General features: G+C 46.7%; 1 protein-coding gene across 1 annotated transcript in view; it reads right to left on the bottom strand.

Annotated features, from left to right (window-relative positions):
• Nucleotides 1-19,544, bottom strand: part of LOC310823041 (signal-induced proliferation-associated 1-like protein 2) — a gene marked incomplete at its 5' end in the record, with an annotated part of 66,847 nt that overhangs the window by 11,143 nt on the left and 36,160 nt on the right. The window contains 6 exons of the mRNA XM_083695710.1: nucleotides 617-670; nucleotides 1,893-2,117; nucleotides 3,252-3,628; nucleotides 14,355-14,443; nucleotides 14,776-14,879; nucleotides 15,837-15,977. Coding sequence (XP_083551836.1) covers nucleotides 617-670; nucleotides 1,893-2,117; nucleotides 3,252-3,628; nucleotides 14,355-14,443; nucleotides 14,776-14,879; nucleotides 15,837-15,977 — 990 coding nt within the window. The remainder of the gene's footprint in view (nucleotides 1-616; nucleotides 671-1,892; nucleotides 2,118-3,251; nucleotides 3,629-14,354; nucleotides 14,444-14,775; nucleotides 14,880-15,836; nucleotides 15,978-19,544) is intronic.

Here is a 19,544-nt window from a genome sequence, read left to right as displayed (position 1 = left end):
CTTCATGCTGTTGGCTGGGTGTTGGCTACGTGGCCAGTGGAGAGGCATGGCGGACAGTGAGGAGGCAGAAGCTACAACAGGAGTAGTAGTCTCCAATTCACAAAGACCAGCCCTGTCTTTCCTGCTAGCACCATAGCAACCAAGCCCTGAATACATACAGTATCACTGTTATTACAAATGTTTGTGTGTGAATGCTAGATGTATTCTTACAGTCATCCATTAGAGTCATCCATTATACTGTGTTGAAAGCAATAACTCTACCCATTCACCCTACTCCACAAGTTCCTGCCCTCTGTGTTTGCATCTTGGTGCTAATGCCCCTGACCTGTGAGGCTGTGCTGGGGGCGAACGGTGTGCCTGCTGTGGGCTGGATCAGGAGCTGACAGGAGCACACGCTGTGGGGGGTTGGTTGGGGAGGAGAGGTCTGAAGAGATACACAGGAATGTCACAACCACTGATGCATGGCAGGACACTCTTAACTCCCGACATAGCCCACATGGCAGAGCGAGCACTTAAACCTGCCATGAGAGAGTAGAAGAGGGGGCTGGAGGGTGTGTGTGTGTGTGTGTGGGGGGGGGGGGGGGTGGGGGGGGCACAGACTGGGGAAATCGTGTACCTGGAACGCTCGGACAGCGTTTTAAGGAGAAAAGCTAACAAGCCCTCAGCTCCTCTGGAACAAGAAGCAAAAGCAAAGCAAGAAACAGTCAAAGGTTAGGAGAGCGTTGTTACATGGTTAGAGAAACATACAACTTTTTAGATTTTAGAATGGGGGAAGGAAAAACTTCATTATGTTAGACAATATTTTGAACAATATTAGGTCATTTATCAAGAGGCTTGGTTATGTAAGATTAAATAAAACCATAAGAATATATAAACAAACACTGGGGAGCATAACTGAATTACAGGCATTTTTCATAACGCCTGGGAAGATGACTTCAGTGCATGCTATCAATCACACAGGCCTTAAGTGGCAAATTTCACAGGCTAAATCTGATTACTGAGAGCTGGAGCAAGGGGACCATTCCTCTGAAACAAATCTCTCACTCTCTCTTTCAAATACATTCAAACAAACATTAAAACAAACAGACACACACACACCCCTTAAAAATCTGCATTTCAATTTCTCCATCAACGGCCCTCTGTTTTCTACAGCTAACCATTTAATCATCAGACCCAGCTACTCAGCAATAGCAACAGGCTACACTGTCTGTGAGTGTTGTGTGTGTTCCCCTCTGAAGCTGAAATACTCCATACATTCATCTTCCCTTGTTCCATTTCAAAGAGCCCATTTTTCAGCAGGCATTCTTAAAGGTGTGGGATTATACAGTAGATGTGCTCTTGGAGCATGTGGGGATGCAGCCCTGGCTCCCGCTCTGGGATCTGCCTGAGCTTGCCGGTCTGTAGGGACCCTGCTTCACAGCCCCGATCAATAACCACAAGTGACATGTGCCAAGTGTATTATGTCTGCGGCTTCATGAAGCTTATTTATAATGTGACTGTCGGCTTCAATCAGGGCCAGTTCATGTACGTACGCCAGGCAGGCTGAGGGAGGACACTGCTATTGGGATGGATTTGGTTCAATTTCTGAGGTCTGAGGAAATCATTACACAAACACTACAATGAGAATATATAAAACTGACAGTACAAATGCAATGTTTAGTCTTCTGATAAGAATTAGAGACATTTATATGTGAATAGTGCCACTAATATCTTTTAATGTGTTACTTCTATCATCACTCATCACTGAATTAAAATAGACTATTTTGGCAGTAGCATTAATGTTGTTCTTATCAGCGATATATGTGGTACCCTTAGACCTCTTTTGAAAATACACTCATACTCATACACACTCACAACACCTCACACTCACACCACCTCACACACACACTCACCCACACTCTGACATGTTCAGAGGTTCCTCAGGGGTGGGGGTATCGTCTGTCTTCTTCAGGGCTGTACTGAGCTTGGAGCCAGACTGTGGGCGGGTCTGTCCACAGGCCTCAGAGCTTGGGCCCGCCACTGAGCTGCTCTGAGGGATGGTGTAGACCTTGGAGGAGTCAGCTGAGGTACAGTACCTAACACCACGGGCTAGGGGACTGCCAGAGTGGTGTGAGCCACTGACCAAACAGCAAGAATGAGGGAAAATGTGATCCACAAATAACCAACACTGTGGTGGCTAGTTATACATGAACCCATAGATATCAATCTCACTGTGACCGCATGTTATAACTGTTTGTATGCCACAAAAGAACAACAACACAACACAAGAAAGAGCAAAATGGTGGAGCAGGAAAATTAGACCATTTTGGTAAGCAATTTGATTTAGCTTGGTTGAGCAGAGCTTGAGGCACATATTCATGCACATCTGGGGCACACCTTACAGATGGTGCATTCCTGTTGTTTTATTGTTTGCTCTGATCAGACTGGTTGGTGTCACAGAGAGTTTAGATTGGTGAGACGGTGTGGAGGTCAGGGTGATGACAGGGCCTCGTGTCTGGATAACACCCTGCTCTCATACTCATACTCTCCTTATGTGGTGGAGAGGCCAAACACACAAACATAACAAATGACCCATCCTATCTCACATAACTAGTGACTGCAGGAGTCCCCAGTCCCTGTCTGCCCCTCCATCTCATCTGCACCACCAGCTGGGCCACTGTCTACAGGAGAGAGTGGGAGAGAGAAGGGGGGCGTGGTGTGTTGAAACCCCCCATGTTTCCTCTCAGTCAGACCCTCCCCCTGCTGATCAGCCCTGTCACAGCTGGATAGAGCAGGCTGCAGGTCAGGAGAGAGGGCGCACAGCTGGGCGAAAAGGTCAGCCAGCAACTATTGTGTGTGTGTGTGTGTGTGTGTGTGTGTGTGTGTGTGTATGTGTGCGTGTGTGTGTGTGTTCACACGTGCACATGTGCTTGTGTGTGCATGCGTGTGTTACAGCAGAAAACAGGCCAATTCATGTGTTGATGATCTGGTGGCTGGTGGCTGTGGGGGTATATGTGTGAGTGTATTATTACCAAATACCATGGAGAGAGTGCAATTCTCCCCAACAGGCAAATTAATAGCCTGACACAGACACACTGGAATTGAGCCAATTGCCATAATGATAAGGTAGAGGTTGAAACAGAGACATCAATAACATTATCCAGCCTTTGGCTTGGTCAGGTCAAAACCATCCCCGCCCAAACAGTCCAGTGTTGCTCTGTCAACCCCCCAGGCTAGTGGATGCAGAGATGAGGAACGAGGAGGTACTCTACCTGGAGTGTGAAGAGATTTCGCTCAGGTCCCCGATGCTGCCATCAGTGGCATGGCCAGCCATGATGGCGGAGGCATAGCCCTGTGGGAGGTACAGTTTTCCATGCTCTTCCTCTGACGCCCCATCCTCAGGGTGCTCAGATGCCCAGGGATGACCCTGTTCCCCCACCCTGCCCTGGAGCAGCATGCGGGACCCGGGGGGAACACAGGGGTTAGTGTCTATGCCACTGTCTGTGGAGGCCCCTTTGATGTAGGTGAGACCCAGCATTTCTGGGTCCATCAGGTCTCCGGAGCCAAAGTGCTTGTTGTCATCACTGTTGCTGGAGGCGTTACTGGAAAGCGTGTTGCTGCTGGAGTGGCTGGAGTTTTTATCTCCTGTCTAGGGAAGAGAGAGGGAGGGAGGGTGAGGGAGAGGGTGAGTAAATCACCAGTGCTGAATCCTCTTCATCATCACATGCAAGCTGAGTAAAGTCAGGGAGAAATACTGCATGAGGCCAGGCCCCAGTAGGTCATTGGACTTAGGCAACCATTTGACTAAACCAAGAGCCGAATACAGACCCCTATGATAGTGGGGTGTAGTATGGTAGCTTGTTATCAGCCCAGTGCATCAATGAAGCTTGAATAATAACAGATTCCAAACAACTAGACTAATTCCAAAAAAGCTCTGCACATAAGAAACATACACTGACAAGCCTGAGGTTTTTTATCCACTGGATATTTTTATCCACTGGGTTAATGCAGCACAGGCTGAAAGCCCCAAATAGTGCTCTTTGCCAATGTCAAGCAGCGACAGAGAGAGAGAGAGAGAGAGAGAGAGAGAGAGAGAGAGAGAGAGAGAGAGAGAGAGAGAGAGACACTAACTCAATTCAGCCCTCTAGAGCAGGGGTGTACAGTAGCTACAGGCCCACCCAGATAGAACCCAGGCACACCCAATCATGCTGCCTTGAAACTATATAAAATAAATGAAAAATAATGAAGTTGATTGATTGAGCGTATGGTCATGTTACTAACAATGTTGGGGAAGTGACTCTGAAAATGTATTTAACTAAGTTACCAATTGCTGTACAAGGGAAGACGTTGAACTACAGTAAAGCTACCCTTAAGAGAAATGTAGTTTGTCAAACTAAAGCTACTTTGAAAAAGTAGTTCACTACATAAAACTACTTTGTCCAACACACGGCAGTCAGGTCCTGACAGATGACCAGTTGCACGATAAAAGGTGTGCGCTCTCAGAGAGAAACAAACAGTGAGGTGGAGCAAAGTGGGGAGACAGGAAGCAGTGAAAGAAGAAATAGTAGAGAAATGTGAAGTTGAAGGCCTGGAATAATAGTTAAATTCCTATTTAACTATGACAAAAAAGTAATGAACTACTGAAAACACTACAAAGATTTGAATTGATCTTAACTACCACCAAGCTACAGCAAAATGTAGTTAAACTAATAGCTGAGCTACATGTAGTGAAACTACTCCCCAACACTGATTACTAATCAGAAATATTATGGGTATGCAGTGGGAGATTCTTGTGATATAATCGGTTATCATGTTATAAGCAAGGTGCTGATATTATAGAGAAAACCAATAAAGTGACAGTGTGGTGCGTATGCGTGTGGATTCCACACAATGACACAGGCACTCTATACAAAATGAAAGTGAAAGTTAACAGTACTGCTGCTTCAAAAGTGGGCGCTGATAAACTAGGTATTTCGTGGCTGAATGAGGTAAAACAGTTATTAAATTCATAGATCACGTTTGTATGAAGTTTAAGAAATAGTTGTGATATCCCATTCCAGCTTCTCTTTAAATGTAATTTGAAACTGGAATATAGAGGCATTTTAGTGGGCAGGCAGTCACAGTCCGGTAAAATTTGTGTGTAATTACTGATGGCGACCAGTTTTAAGTTTTTCCTACGTCAAGGTTTGGTCATTTTTTATGAGCCTTTGTTAGGCTATATCAATAATTAGGTATCATATAAAAACTGAGGTTTGTCCACGGACCTACTGTATGCGCCTATGACATGTCCTTTGAAACTCTCCGAACCATGCGAACCGTGTCCCTGTGAGTAAAATTATATCTGCAACCTGAACCATCAGCCTCACCGGCAGTGCTCTCCAGACATTGCCAGGGAAAAGTGCCTCACACACAACACCACCCCCCTCCTGGACTGCTGAGTCTCTTCAGTAACTGTACTGGGGATAGGACTACTGAATAACTTCAATGAAAACATTCAAAACATTGTCCAACACAGTCCAAACTCAAATGAGTGGTGGGCCTAACTAAAAAACTGTTTGTTTCTTCTTTTGCAGGTTTACATTAACATAACTTTTACGTTCCGGAACTGCCCTCCTTATAGTATCTGATTGGCAATTTCTTTATGAAACTCAACCCACAGAGTCAGAATTCTGATTCTGATTCTGAATTCTGATTCTGATTCTTTGTAAATGTCCTTTTCATTCCTTATAATCCATTGCTTAGTTATTTGCATTTCTCTTGACTTTAGTTTGTTTCTCAGGTTTCAGTCCTTATAGCGAGCTGGTAAGCACACATCACATCCACTTTGTGTTTTGTTTTTGACAGATGGGGCTTCAACCTTCTTAAGCGTACGGTGGTGGCGTGCAGCTGGCCTACGCTTCCCTGTTTCCACACACTGTCTTTCTTCCTCACCGTTGCTGTTGCTCAGTTCCACAGCTGTAGAACTTGGGACTGGTTCCTCTGGAATGTTTAGGTCCTGACCGGGGCCTTTGCGGGGCTTTTGCATGACCTGATGCCTGAGCCATTTCATCCATCCTGGTATCACCTCACTAGTGTACTGAGAGAGCCTGTCATGGTGGAGGACCTTTTTCCCTCTGAAGCCACTGACCTCGTATATGACTGATCCCAGACGTGGGCTGATGACAGAGGGGCCTTTCCATGGCGGCTGCAGCTTTGGACTTAGACCTTTCTTTTTTGTGCTGTCCCGTGTGTATACTAAATCTCCCACTTGACAGGATTACTCTTTAACACGTAGGTCATATAAGTCTTTTGGCGGACTTGAGCTGCACGGAGGTCCTCACAGGCTGACTCATGTGTCAGTCTCAGTTGGTTTTGTAGATCCTCGACGAAGGTAGGTGTATCTTTTCCCTTGTTTTGCTTTTCCATTATGCTCAACCAGATGTTGTGAGGCTGATATACTTCCCTTCTCAGCATCATCTTGTTTGGGGTGAACCCAGTGATGGGAGTGTGGGATGCTACAGTAAGCAGCAGTGAGCAGGGGTAAGTGCTGGTCCCAGTTCTTTTGATCCTGGTCGACATAACAGCGGACCATCTGAAGGAGGGTGCGATTAAACCACTTAACCTGAACGTTAGAGGATGGATGGTATGGTGTGGTCCTCGTCTTTGTCATCTGCAGCAGGCGGCACACTTCCTGGAAGAGGGAGCTCTCAAAGTTTCTCCCTTGATCTCTTTGCAGCTTGAGGGGGGCTCCGAAACGAGCAATGAAGTCCATCACGAAGGTTTTTGCTGTACTCTCAGCACCTTGATCAGGAAGTCGATAGGCCTCAACCCAGCGTGTGAATTGATCGATGATGACCAGGATGTATTTGTTTCTATCTTGAGATACAGGAAGAGAACCAAGGATATCCAACTGTAACTGCTCCATGGTTGATCATGCTTGGTAGTTCTGTAGCTTTGCTTTTGTAGAGTTACTGGCCATCTTCCGTGCTTTACAGGTAGGGCATTTTTTATTGAAGAGTCGAGTGTCGCCACCCATTCTATACCAGTGGTAAAGTTTTTTGAGCCGTTGTATAGTTTTTCCTTCTCTTAAGTGGCCACTTTGATGAGGGTCATGACATGCCTGTATTATCAACTTTTGCAGTGATGCAGACACCAGCAGAAGTAAGGATGGTTCTGATCCATCTAGACTTTCCCATCTGTGGTAGAGGACACCCTTGCGTTTTTCTATTTGTGGCCAGCATAGCCAGTACTTTTTCACTGCTGGGCTCTGGAGGATAACTTGCTCTCTGCTAGGCAGGGTGTCTGTCTCCTTCCAAAGATGCAGAAGTGAGAGATCTGGGTCCCCCTTTTGCTCTCTTGCTAGCTGCTTGAGGTCCATAGATTGCATCCAGTTAGCAGATTGACTTGCTGAGGCTGGTTCCAGTTCGTTGCTGCCCTCCTTGTGGTGGGTCTCACTGGAGTCTGTGACTTCACCTTGTTGTGGTGCGCTGATGTTGATGTGCTATGCTGCTAGGGGAATCACGTCGTCCATGTCCTCTTCAAATCTTGCCCACTGCTGGTGGAGTTTTCGACATCTGGAGCAGCCTCCATATGGCAATGTGTCAACATCTCTCCCTGCTTTGTAGCAGTCACATGATGGCATCATTTTCTGGGGTAGTGAGGGACATCGCATGTGTGTTTGTGTGTTGTTGGCCAGCCCTGTGCTGTAGCTCAAAGTCATACTGGCTCAGTTCCTCCAGCCATCTTGCCAGCTGTCCTTCCGGATGCTTGAATCTGAACAGCCATGAGGGACTACTGTGATCAGTCTGAAGGAGGAACCTCTGCCCCAAGAGGTAGTGGCGGAACTGGCGAGTAAAGCGGACTATGGCGAGGAGCTCATGCTTTGTTACACAGTAGCGCTGCTGTGCTGGAGTCAAGGTTGAGGTAGCACAGGAGATTACTTTTTCCTCCCCCCACTGTTGCTGAGACAGGACAGCTCCAATACTCCAGTTAGAGGCATCTGTGTCAAGTGTGAACCTCCCCTCAGCTGCTGGGTAAGACAGGACAAGAGTGGTGGTTAGGGCATGTTTGAGGCACTCAAAAGGCATGCTGGTGCTCCTCAGTCCACTGGAACTTTGGGTCTATTTTAAGGAGACCATTTAGTGGGTGGACTATCTCTGCGAAGGCTGGCAAGAACGTCCTGTAGTAGTTGCAGAGTCCAATAAAGGATTGCAGCTCCTTTACTGTGTTTGGGGGCCACCAGTCCTGGACATCCTTCACCAGCGCTGGGTTAGCGCGGATACCCTCTCCACAATGATGTGTCCTAAGAATAGCACCTCCTCCTTTAGAAGGTGGCATGTTAAGGGTTTCAGTTTGAGGCCCTAGCTGTGTAGTTGTTCAAAGACCTCTGTGAGCCAACTTTGGTCAACATTGTGGCCCAGTATGATGATGTCATCGAGATAGATCAAGAGCGTCTCCCACTGCAGTCCACATAGCACCAGCTCCATTGCCCTCTGGAAAGTTCTTGGTGCATTGTACAATCCGAACTGCATTCTAGAGTACTCAAACAGCCCATACTTGCTGATAACTGCAGTCTTGTGGCGGTCCTTTTCATCAACTTCGATCTGCCAATATTCGCACTGTAGATCCAATGTAGTGAAAAACTTTGAGCCTCCAAGAACATCCAGGCACTCCTCGATTTAAGGTAGTGGGTAGGCGTCTTTTACTGTCTGACTGTTCAGCTGCCTGTAGTCCACACACCAGTGCACTCCTCCATACTTTTTGCGTACTACCACAGGTGACGCCCATGCAGAGGCAGAGATCACCTCTGATTGCAGCATGGCTTGGAGGTGTTTTTCCTCTTCTCCTTGAAACCCTAGTGGTGTTCTGCGGGCAGGTTGATGCACCGGTCTGGTGTTGCCTGTGTCAATGCTGTGGGTGATCGTTGAGAAGCGGGGCAAGATCTGTGTCAGTGGAAGCAAACAGACCTTCAAACTGCTACTGCAAACTGCAACTGCAAACCTTCAAAATAAGCCGATCCTGCTACTCCGCGCTTAGGGCTTCACTCGAGGAGGCATAGAGGGGCTGGAGGTGCTCCGGCAGATCCAGTACACTGAGGGTTTGCACTCTCCCTATAGTGGCTAAGGTTGGGTTCTAGCTCTGTTCTGATTGTGTTTTGGCCCTCCTTTCCTTCTGTTCTGTCTCTGGCTCTTTAGGTGTACAGTTGGTCTGAGACAGGGGCTCAGGGGGATCAGGATAAGCCTCAATCAGAATTCCAAGACATACTCCTTTGGGAAGTGAAGCTTTAGTTGTTGAGAGGTTGCACACCCTTACTGGCACTCTATGCTCCATTGTGGTTGCGACACTGCCAGAGGACACATCATCAACAATGTTTGCTTGCTCCAGTACAGCTGGGATAGCAGCTTTGGAAAGTCCACTGCCCCCCAGATAAGGCATTCACATTCTGGTGGGATGAAGGTGTCCATTTCCAGCGCGACTCTTGCGACCAAGTAGTCTGGCCCAGATCCTCCGACAATCTGAGCTTGGACTGTCTCACCATTGATGAACACCACTCCACTGGTGTGTATATCAACAGTGGCAGCTCTCAGGAAGTCCAAGCCTAGCAGAAGTGCATCATGGATGAAATGAGCCACATACACATCCCAGTCCATTCTCCTTTCCTGATTCTGCATTGCGGAAGGTAGCTTTGGAGAGACAGGCGTTGGTTTGGATGGGCAGCAGTTTGTTCAGAAAGGACTGTGGCCTCTGCCCCAGTGTCAACAATGGCATTTATGGTGACCCCATTCACTTGTGCAGGAATCTGAAGGCTTGGACCCCTGCTTGCAGCGCGCCCTAGAAGAAGGCTTGGGACTTTATCTTTATCTGCGGGGTTGTTGATGTTGCAACAGGCTGAGGCTGTGTTGGTGCCTGTAGCCGAAACTTTGGGTTGAACAGGGCTAGGGGATCTGGAGCATTCTCGCTGGAAATGCCCCCCCTCTCCACATTGATAGCAGGTGGCTTGTAGCTGCTCCACCTTTTCAAGTAGTACTGTAAACTGCTCGGTGAATTGCTCCTGGGTTACATACGATGGACTTTGGAGTCGACATGTCATGGATGTCTCTTCAGACTCAGACCAGGAGAGGCGTCGCGTCTTATGCTTGATTTCGGCCAGTGGTAGCCTTGAAGTTGTGCTCATGGAGATCAAACAACTGTTGAGCCTGTGCCATGTCTCTTGGGTCATGGTTCATTACCTCATAGGCAACCTTCTGGTTCTTCAGGCCCATCAGAAAAGCATCTGTGGCAAGCTGGTCCTGTATGGTGAGGTTGACACTGGGGTAGGCCAGGGAAACAAGGCGACTAACCTCTTCTGCAAACTCAGCAGCTATTCTGCAAGCTCCCCCAACTTCCTACTCACTGTAGTGGTTAGCTCTTTCTGGCCAAACTGCGTGTGTAAGTGTGCCACCAGTTGATCGAAGTCCTCTCTGATGTATTCAGGCAGGGAACACACAAAGCGGATGGAAATTCCCCTCAGGCACTCATGCAACTTATCCAGCTGCCCCTCACGGCTCCACCCATATTTCCGACCTAGACGCTTGAAGGGAACTATGAATGAGTCCCAGTCCTCTTTCTCATCGAAAGTTGTGAGTTTAGCCTTCGGGCTATCAGCTCGGTAGGGGCGGTCTGGATAGAATGGTCGTGTAGGGCTTCGGGGATATGTGTGTCCATCCCCATGGAGATCGCTGCTGATGGGGGCTCTGGATGCTGGCCTGTATCTACCCTTGATGCGTCTGTCCCCAACATATTCACTGTCCATGTGAGAGATATATGTGGGCCTGTGTCTGCCTTCTGCGTGTCTTGCCCCGACATACTCATCGCGTGGGAGCTATACATGGGTCTGTGTTTGCCCCCTGTGTGCCCCTTCCCCACATGTTCAGCCTCCATGGAAGAAATAGGCCTGTGTGGCGTGCCAGGGCATCCTGCCATATTGCTGTCACTCGGGTTGGAAGGGTGAGGCGTAGACCATGGTCTAGAGTCAAGCGTATGCCATTAGGACTAAAGTTGGCTTCAGCAGGACCTGAGCTATGGGCATACTGTTGAATTACATTTAGCTCAGCAGCAAAGAGGTGGGGACCATCAGAGGACATGTGTGAGGGGACACCACTGTGAGAGGAGCTGGCCATAGTATGGTGAATGGGTGTACCTGTGGAGCTTTTTATTACCCAGGGACCCAGTGACACTGGATGAGGAGTAGACTCCCGGGAGGTAAGAATCACACACATTTTTTATCTAACCTCTTCTCTATCCTGTCAAAGAATGTGTGGGCCCAAGGAGGTGGTCCCTCAGTCAACATGGGACTCCACTTCATCCTCCAGCACCTAGACTCCCCCGGCACCTATGCCAGGATCCTGTTTGTGGACGTCAGCTCCGCATTCAACACCATCGCCCCAGTTCTCCTCCAGGACAAGCTATCCCAGCTGAGTGTGTCTGAGCCCACCTGCAGGTGAATCACTGACTTCCTGACAGACAGGAAGCAGCATGTGCGGCTGGGCAAGCTTGTCTCTGAGCCCCGGACTATCAGCACTGGAGCCCCACAAGACTGTGTGCTCTCTCCTCTACTCTTCTCCCTCTACACCAACAGCTGCACCTCTAGCCACCCTTCTGTCAAACTCCTGAAGTTCGTGAATGACACAACCCTCACTGGATTAATCTCTGATGGGGATGAGTCCACCTACAGAGAGGAAGTTGACAGCCTGGCTTCCTGGTGCAGCCAGAACAACTTGGAGCTGAACACCCTAAAAACTGTAGAGATGGTAGTAGACTTCAGGAGAAGCCCAGCCCCAACCGCCCCCGTCATCATGTGTGACTCCCCAGTTAACACTGTGGAGTCATTCAGATTTCTGGGGACAATAATTTCACAGATCCTCAGGTGGGCGGAGAACATCACCTCCACCATCAAGAAGGCCCAGCAGAGGATGTTCTTCCTGCGGCAGCTGAAGAAATTCAACATGCTGCAGAAAGTGATGGTCGAGTTCTACATGGCCATCATTGAGTCCATCTTCAGCTCATCAATCATCAATTCGCTGCCTCCACTGCCAAGGACAAAGGCAGACTGCGGCGGACCATTCGGTCAGCCGAGAAGGTCATCGGCTGCAACCTGCCATCTCTATCTGGACCTGTTCCACTCCAGGACCAGTAAGAGAGCAGGAAATATCATAGCTGATCCTTCCCATCCTGGTCACCACCTCTTCCATAGGTTATCAAGACCAAAACCTCGCGCCACCTGAACAGTTTCTTCCCCATGGCAGTGGGGCTCACAAACAAGCTCCCTGCCTCTCACTGACTCTGGGACTCCCCCCCCCCCCCACTCTCCCACCCTGTCACACACACACACACACACACACACACACAAAATGCACTGACAGTGTAATTTATAATTATTTTAAATTATTCTAATTTAAAGTGTACATGCCCCATACCCATTTCACAGCCTCTAGCCTCATTGCCACTTAGCCTCGCATAGCCTACAAAATGTATTGTTTTATTGCTCTATTTTGTAAATTTGTTATTGCTATTTTGTTAATATTTTGCAAATTTGTAAATTTTTTGTCAATATTTGCTATTGTTTTTTTATGTCCCATGCACCAACCTTACCAAGTAAATTTCCTGTATGTGCAAATATACTTGGCCAAATAAAATAATTCTGATTCTGATTCTGAGTGGGACAGGCCAGCTTGTGCTAGAGCTCCGGCCTTAGTGCCACCCTCAATGTCATCCTCAGCTCTCATTGTGTAGATATATTTTTACTGTTGTTTCTTTTGAAGTACATTTATTTCTCTCTTTTTTTTTTTTTTTTTGTAGTAGGCTCAAAATGCAACTTAAATATTTGTCATACGAGAGAGAGAAACATTTTTTTTTTGACTCAATGTATCCTTTGGATACATTGTTCAGCTCCGCGCACTGACTGTCTCTATGTGTCCTAGCGGTGAGCGTGAGACTCGCTAGCTAGTTGCACTAGTCACTGGGCTCACTAACCCGGGCCTGGGTTGCCATGGCGACGCGTGGTTCACTCAGTACAATGTCTCAGAGTTAATATTTATTTCGGGAAGACACCACTGTCGTGCTTTGCGTTATGATGATGATGATGATGATGATGAGTTATTATTCTCTCTGTAGCCTAGCAAGGTAGCTTTATCCACTAGCTATCAGGATCTTCTGGTCTTGATACAAGAATACTCACAGGAGGCGAAGGATATGCACGACAACAATATATATATGTTATATACGCTTAAATACACTTTTATCCAAAGCGACTTACATTGCAGTGAGTGTATACATTTTTCAGTATATATTGATGATTTAGCCTACATCAGTGATATAACAAGTTATGGTATTTATCTGATTCTCATCATAGGTTCATAGGCTAAGAATTACATCATTTTCATAATTTCTTCAATTCTTTGCTGGCTCAGTGGGCCACTGGCTTGGATGATGATGGGCAAGTGTCATTGTCAAGCCCTGTATTGTCAAAGCACCTGCAGAGAGATGTGGGAGGCACAAGGCTGCTACAATACATCTGCAAACGTTATCAAACGCCCCAAAGTTGGCTAGATGATCGTTGGAGGTCCCAGGGAGCTGAATAAACCTTTTGATTCTATGACCTGTAAGTTGTTGGTGTAAAGGGACTGGGGACAGCGTTGCTGCTGCACAAGTGGTCTGAGGTACTAATTTACCAGATTTTAATTTACCTAATTTAACAGAACAGTGCTTTGATGTAGTTGTAATAGTTTGTTGGTTGTGCAAACTATTTTTTAGTAGTTGCACCTCCAAACCAAAAGGTCAAATTACACCTATGGACTTTTCTTCAGGCCCACCCCCATGACAATTTCTGGCTATGCCCCTGCTCTAGGCAACTTGAAATAGTAACGGGTGGAAAGGCCAGTTAGCATACTAATAAAGTGTGAGAGAGATCCTGATCGTGAGGAGGGCTAGCTGGGGAGAGACATGCAGCTAGACAGACCATCCATGGCTGCTCATGATACAAACATCACCATCACCATGATACAAACTTCACCGGCGGTCTGACCTTATCCCCACTCATGCATCAGTGTGAGGGGAACCAGGCCTGACAGCAGAGAGAGGGCAGTGTCTCAGAGAGGGGCCTACACAACACACACACACACACACAAAAATACAGACACACAGACCTACCCCCAGTATCAAGCAGACAGTCTTTACTCCATTCACCTTCATCCCACTCTAAACCTAAAACACAAAACCTCAAATGCTACCTGCCCAACCATGACCTCAAGCAGACACCTGACACCCCTACATCGTCCTCTTGCACCTCGTCCCCATGTCTACCAGATGCGCTTTGATGTGACACCCAGGTTGTTGATGCCCCTGGCTCAGACACTTACCCGGGACAGCTTGTTGGGTGAATCTTTGCCCCCCTCCCTCTGCTTCAGGGAGTTGAGGATCTTGGTGGAGGGGATGTGCCACTTGGCCTCTGTGGACATGGGAGAAGTGGGCGTTGAGGAATGGCAAAGAGGGCAAGAGAGTTGCTTGACTCACTGAGAGCATGACTGATGATTGTACCTTGACTCAGACCACTGGTGCAAAACACAGAAATACTAGATCACTAGATCAATACTAGGTCATGAAGCCTCACAGCTTAACCACGCAACCATGCAAAGAGCCATCACTGTACTTCATTCTGGAGACTAACCAGCAGCTAGCAAGCTCATAACACATAGCTTCTCATACATACTGTACTCCATACAAATTTGATTCAAGAAAGACCACAGTTTTAATGTTAGCTACCTCAGAGCAGACACTCACCTGCGGACCTGGTCCTCTCCAGTGTGGGCTCTCTTTCCCTAAGGCCTTCACCATCCCCGCCCTGGGTGTCCCCTGAGCGCTCATGGAGGACAGGGGACTGGCACCTGGAAAAGGAAGGAAAGGTAATGTAGGGGTGGGCTATTCATCTATTCTATACAGTACATGGAGTGAGCTAGTATACTGTGAGCAGTAACAAGACAACACCAGATTCACCACTGATACAACACTGAGTAGTAATGGATCACATAAGGTCAAATCACTTGAGCTCATTATGGAATCTAATTGAAAATGGAGCTGCCTGCCAGTGCTGACAAGAGATGTTGCTTTCATAGTTTGGCATGCGAGACACTCTTGCGCTCTCAACAGGAAAAAAGAGCAGCACATTTCAACAAGGATCTTAATTAAATCTTAAGAGCTACGAGGGGCTATGAAAGATGTACTCAAGTCGCAGTGACTCATTTAAACGTTACATCGACTTGACTACAGTGACAAACCAAAAATCAATTAGCTAATACACATGTAAGCTGTACTTTAATGTGACAGCTTGACAGAGCATTCTGATCTTTAAGAGCTCAGAGCTCTCTCCTGGGGCCTCTGACAGGGTATGCAGTAGTTTGGAGCTAAGCCGCTTGTCATGGTCTGTAAGCACTTACAGACACACCAATCTCTGATGTATTCTTCTGAAGGACAAGACTCAACCTGCCACCCTTTGCTATACAGGAGACCCTGCTGCCCTGTGAGTCAAGGTCACAGTCCATGTGATTGAACATGGGCAACTTATCTAGGATAGCTTTATTTTAGAGCTGGTCCTTGCTCACATTTTAGAATCTTTGTAACACGTCACATTCCTTCCATTACTAACTGGGAGAATGACTGAACTTGTTAGAGAACAGTTAGAGGATCCTCTGGATACACCAGATGATGGCAACATCTACTATACCAGTGCAGCGGCCAGGGCAGTGAAATCTCCACTACAGTGTAACACCTCTCCACCGCTACCAGAGGCTGCCATTCCCCTCCCTCACCCCCTCCACTTGGGGACGTGAATGACTGGGCCTTACATATCATATCCAGGCTGCTGGGACCAGGTACCACTGGGTCCCGGGTCGCTGGAGGATGACTGGTTACTGGGGGAGCTGCGGTAGTGCTGGTCTCCCTTGTTGCACAAGGTGATCTTTGGGTTCTCCATATCCTGTATGGTCCTGCAGACAGAGACAGCAGATACAGGCTATTATGCACTGTCTAGATGTCAAATAGCGATTACACAGACAGTGACATCTTTTCACTCTCTCCAAGGGCTGTAATTATATAACAGAACAAAATAATTATTTTTAACTGTCACTCTTCCCTGACATTTATGGTTTACCCTGAGGTTGGTCCCTGTTGGTCTGCACTCATCTGATGGAAAATGTGACTCTTGACAGTGGGATAATGATAAAGCATCTATTTTTTTACAGTATACAAACAGCACAGGGAATAACGTACGACAGGGAGGAAAATACAACAACACAGTGTTTCCTTAATTTGTCAAATGAGAAGCAAATGTTTCCTTGGTGGAAACAGATGGCAAGGCCTTTGTGTATATTTAGAGTGTAGACAGATCCAGTTTTCATACAGTACCTGTATATGAGAAGCTGCTTGGGGCTCTGTAAGGTAACAAACTTAGGTAACTGAATGACTTAGCAATAGGGAGTGATGAATTTGGTCCAGTTTTTACCTTACTCTTGATTATAACCATAACCATAATCTTAAGATTTGGCAAAAGAAAAATGGATCAAGCAAAAGTGGCTCTTAATATCTGCGATGAGGGTCAAATAAAAACCTCCTATTGCCTGGTGACCTGCCAGTCAATTATCACACTACAACAGGGCTTACTGTGAGGAAAAGACAGCAACCTCAGAGTCATGATAGCTTACACATTAACTCTATCCAAGCCCAGCCAGCCATGATGTGCTGTACTTCCCCTCTCCTCTCCTCTCATTGCCTGTACAGTGTATGAGTCTGGCTGTAACAGGGCCTGAACCCAGTGAGCATCATCAGGTTTCTCCAGCCTAGACCTCACTGGGAAACACATCAAACTGTCAGTAATCCAATCGCACACCACGTCACCAAACGCTTTGGCCAGCCATCTCCATTTCCGCCCTTATAGAGGTGTTATTCTTCCTACCCGGGCCCAGTCCCTTAATGTGAACAGCAGCAGCTACTTTTATCTCTATCTCTCTCTATCCTACCTTTCTCAGCAGAAAGTAAAGGTTTGAAGAGGGAATATTGGACACCATTTTTCTCTCTGCACTGGAATAATATTGGCTCTCAGAATGCATGGCTGATCGTTTGAGTCTGTCACATATAAAGTGTCATATTCAATGGTGCTGGGTGTGCTGTCAGCTACAAAGGAAAGAGACGCTGCTCCATCATAGCTGTCGGAATCACATGTCACCTACACAGATGTACAGTATTGTTTTTTTCTTTGATGCATGCAGCCACAAAATAACAATACAATAGGCAGCTGCAGCACAACACAAGTCCTGGGGGAGTTTATGTAAATTAATTTGTTGGAACGTGAATGATAATTCCCCTTCTCCTCTCTCTCTATCTCTCTCTCTCTGTCCATCCCCCAATAATGTCCACTCTCTCTCCTCCCACTCCTTCTCTATCTCCTTCTGGAGTAATACATATAATGCTCTGGGGAAGTGCTTTCTCCTTTTTCCATGTTGTGTAATTGGCTGAGATGAGTTCAGCCATGTCAGTTTCTTTTCACCTCATCCATGAAAGAGAGAGGGAGGGAGAGATCTGCTGGTGACTCTGATTAGAGAGAGAAACCAGCCATTATCACAGTATGGTCGCAGAATGCGTCAGAGGGGAGTTAGAATCATACACAGGAAAGGTTATCACAGCTGCAGAAGTTCATTAGATGAACAAATTACTGCTTTACATATCACATAATGCAATGGATTAAAAAAGAAACTTGGAGAGTATCTTCTCTATCTGTTGAGGTGTGAATACAGGGGAAAAGAGAGGAGATAAAAGGGAGATGATAATGACAGATGACAGAGCCATACCCCATAATGACAGAGCCAAAAAAGGTTTTTAGAAATGTTTGCTAATTTATTAAAAATAAAAAAACTGAAATATCACATTTACATAAGTATTCAGACCCTTTACTCAATACTTTGTTGAAGCACCTTTGGCAGCATTTACAGCCTCAAGTCTTCTTGGGTATGACGCTACAAGCTTGGCACACCTGTATTTGGGGAGTTTCTCCCATTCTTCTCTGCAGATGCTCTCAAGCTCTGTCAGGTTGGATGGGGAGCATCAGTGCACAGCTATTTTCAGGTCTCTCCAGAGATGTTCGATCGGGTTCAAGTCCGGGCTCTAGCTGGGCCACTCAAGGACATTCAGAGACTTGTTCCGAAGCTACTCCTGCGTTGTCTTGGCTGTGTGCTTAGGGTCGGTGTCCTGTTGGAAGGTGAACCTTCGGTCCTGAGCACTCTGGAGCAGGTTTTCATCAAGGATCTCTCTGTACTTTGCTCCGTTCATCTTTCCCTCGATCCTGACTAGTTTCCCAGTCCCTGCCACTGAAAAACATCCCCACAGCATGACCTCCTGCCACCACCATGCTTCACCGTAGGGATGGTATTGGCCAGGTGATGAGCGGTGCCTGGTTTCCTCCAGACGTGATGCTTGGCATTCAGGCCAAAGAGTTCAATCTTGGTTTCATCATACCAGAGAATCTTGTTTCTTATGATCTGAGAGTCCTTTGGAGGAGTGGCTTCCATCTGGCCACTCTACCATGAAGGCCTGATTGGTGGAGTGCTGCAGAGATGGTTGTCCTTCTGGAAGGTTCTCCCATCTCCACAGAGGAACTCTGGAGCTCTGTCAGAGTGACCATTGGGTTCTTGGTCACCTCCCTGACGATGGCTCTTCTCCCCCTATTGCTCAGTTTGGCTGGGCAGCCAGCTCTAGGAATAGTTTTGGTAGTTCCAAAGTTCTTCCATTGAATAATGATGGAGGTTATTGTGTTCTTGGGGACCTTAAATACTATAGACATTTTTTTGTACCCTTCTCCAGATCTGTTCCTCGACACAATCCTGTCTCTGAGGTCTACGGACAATTCCTTCAACCTCATGGCCTGGTTTTTGCTCTGACATGCACTGTCAACTGTGGGACCTCATATAGACAGGTGTGTGCCATTCCAAATCATGTCCAATCAATTGAATTTACCACAGGTGGACTCCAATCAAGTTGTAGAAACTCAAGGATGATCAATGGAAACAGGATGCACCTGAGCTCAATTTTGAGTGTCATAGCAAATGGTCTGAATACTTATGGAAATGTGATATCAGTTTTTTATTTTTAATAAATTAGCAAACATTTCTAAAAACCTGTTTTTGCTTTGTCATTATAGGATATTGTATGTAGGTTGATGAGGGGAATTTTTTTTAATCAATTTTAGTATAAGGCTGTAACATAACAAAATGTGGAAAAAGTGAAGGGGTCTGAATACTTTCCGAATGCACTGTATCTGTACAGGTCTTGTGAGGTAGTGTGTGCATTCAGATGGTTTGCCCTATTTTGCTGAAATAAGGACTTCATTAAATAACTAAAACCAGTCCATTTTGGAGCCTCACACCTAAGACAGTGGGTTTCATGTTTAAATGATGTCTTAGAATACAAATGGATTTGACATGAAAAAAGAGAACAGAGGGGCGAGGGAGAGGATGAGGGGCTGATTGAGAGAGGTGGACATGTGGGTGTGCATTGGTGCAGTA

This window comes from Argentina silus (assembly GCF_951799395.1).
Source record: "Argentina silus genome assembly, chromosome: X".
Classification (NCBI taxonomy): Eukaryota; Metazoa; Chordata; class Actinopteri; order Argentiniformes; family Argentinidae; genus Argentina; species Argentina silus.
Note: the sequence above shows the minus strand (reverse complement) of the source record. Positions and strands in the feature narration are given on the sequence as shown.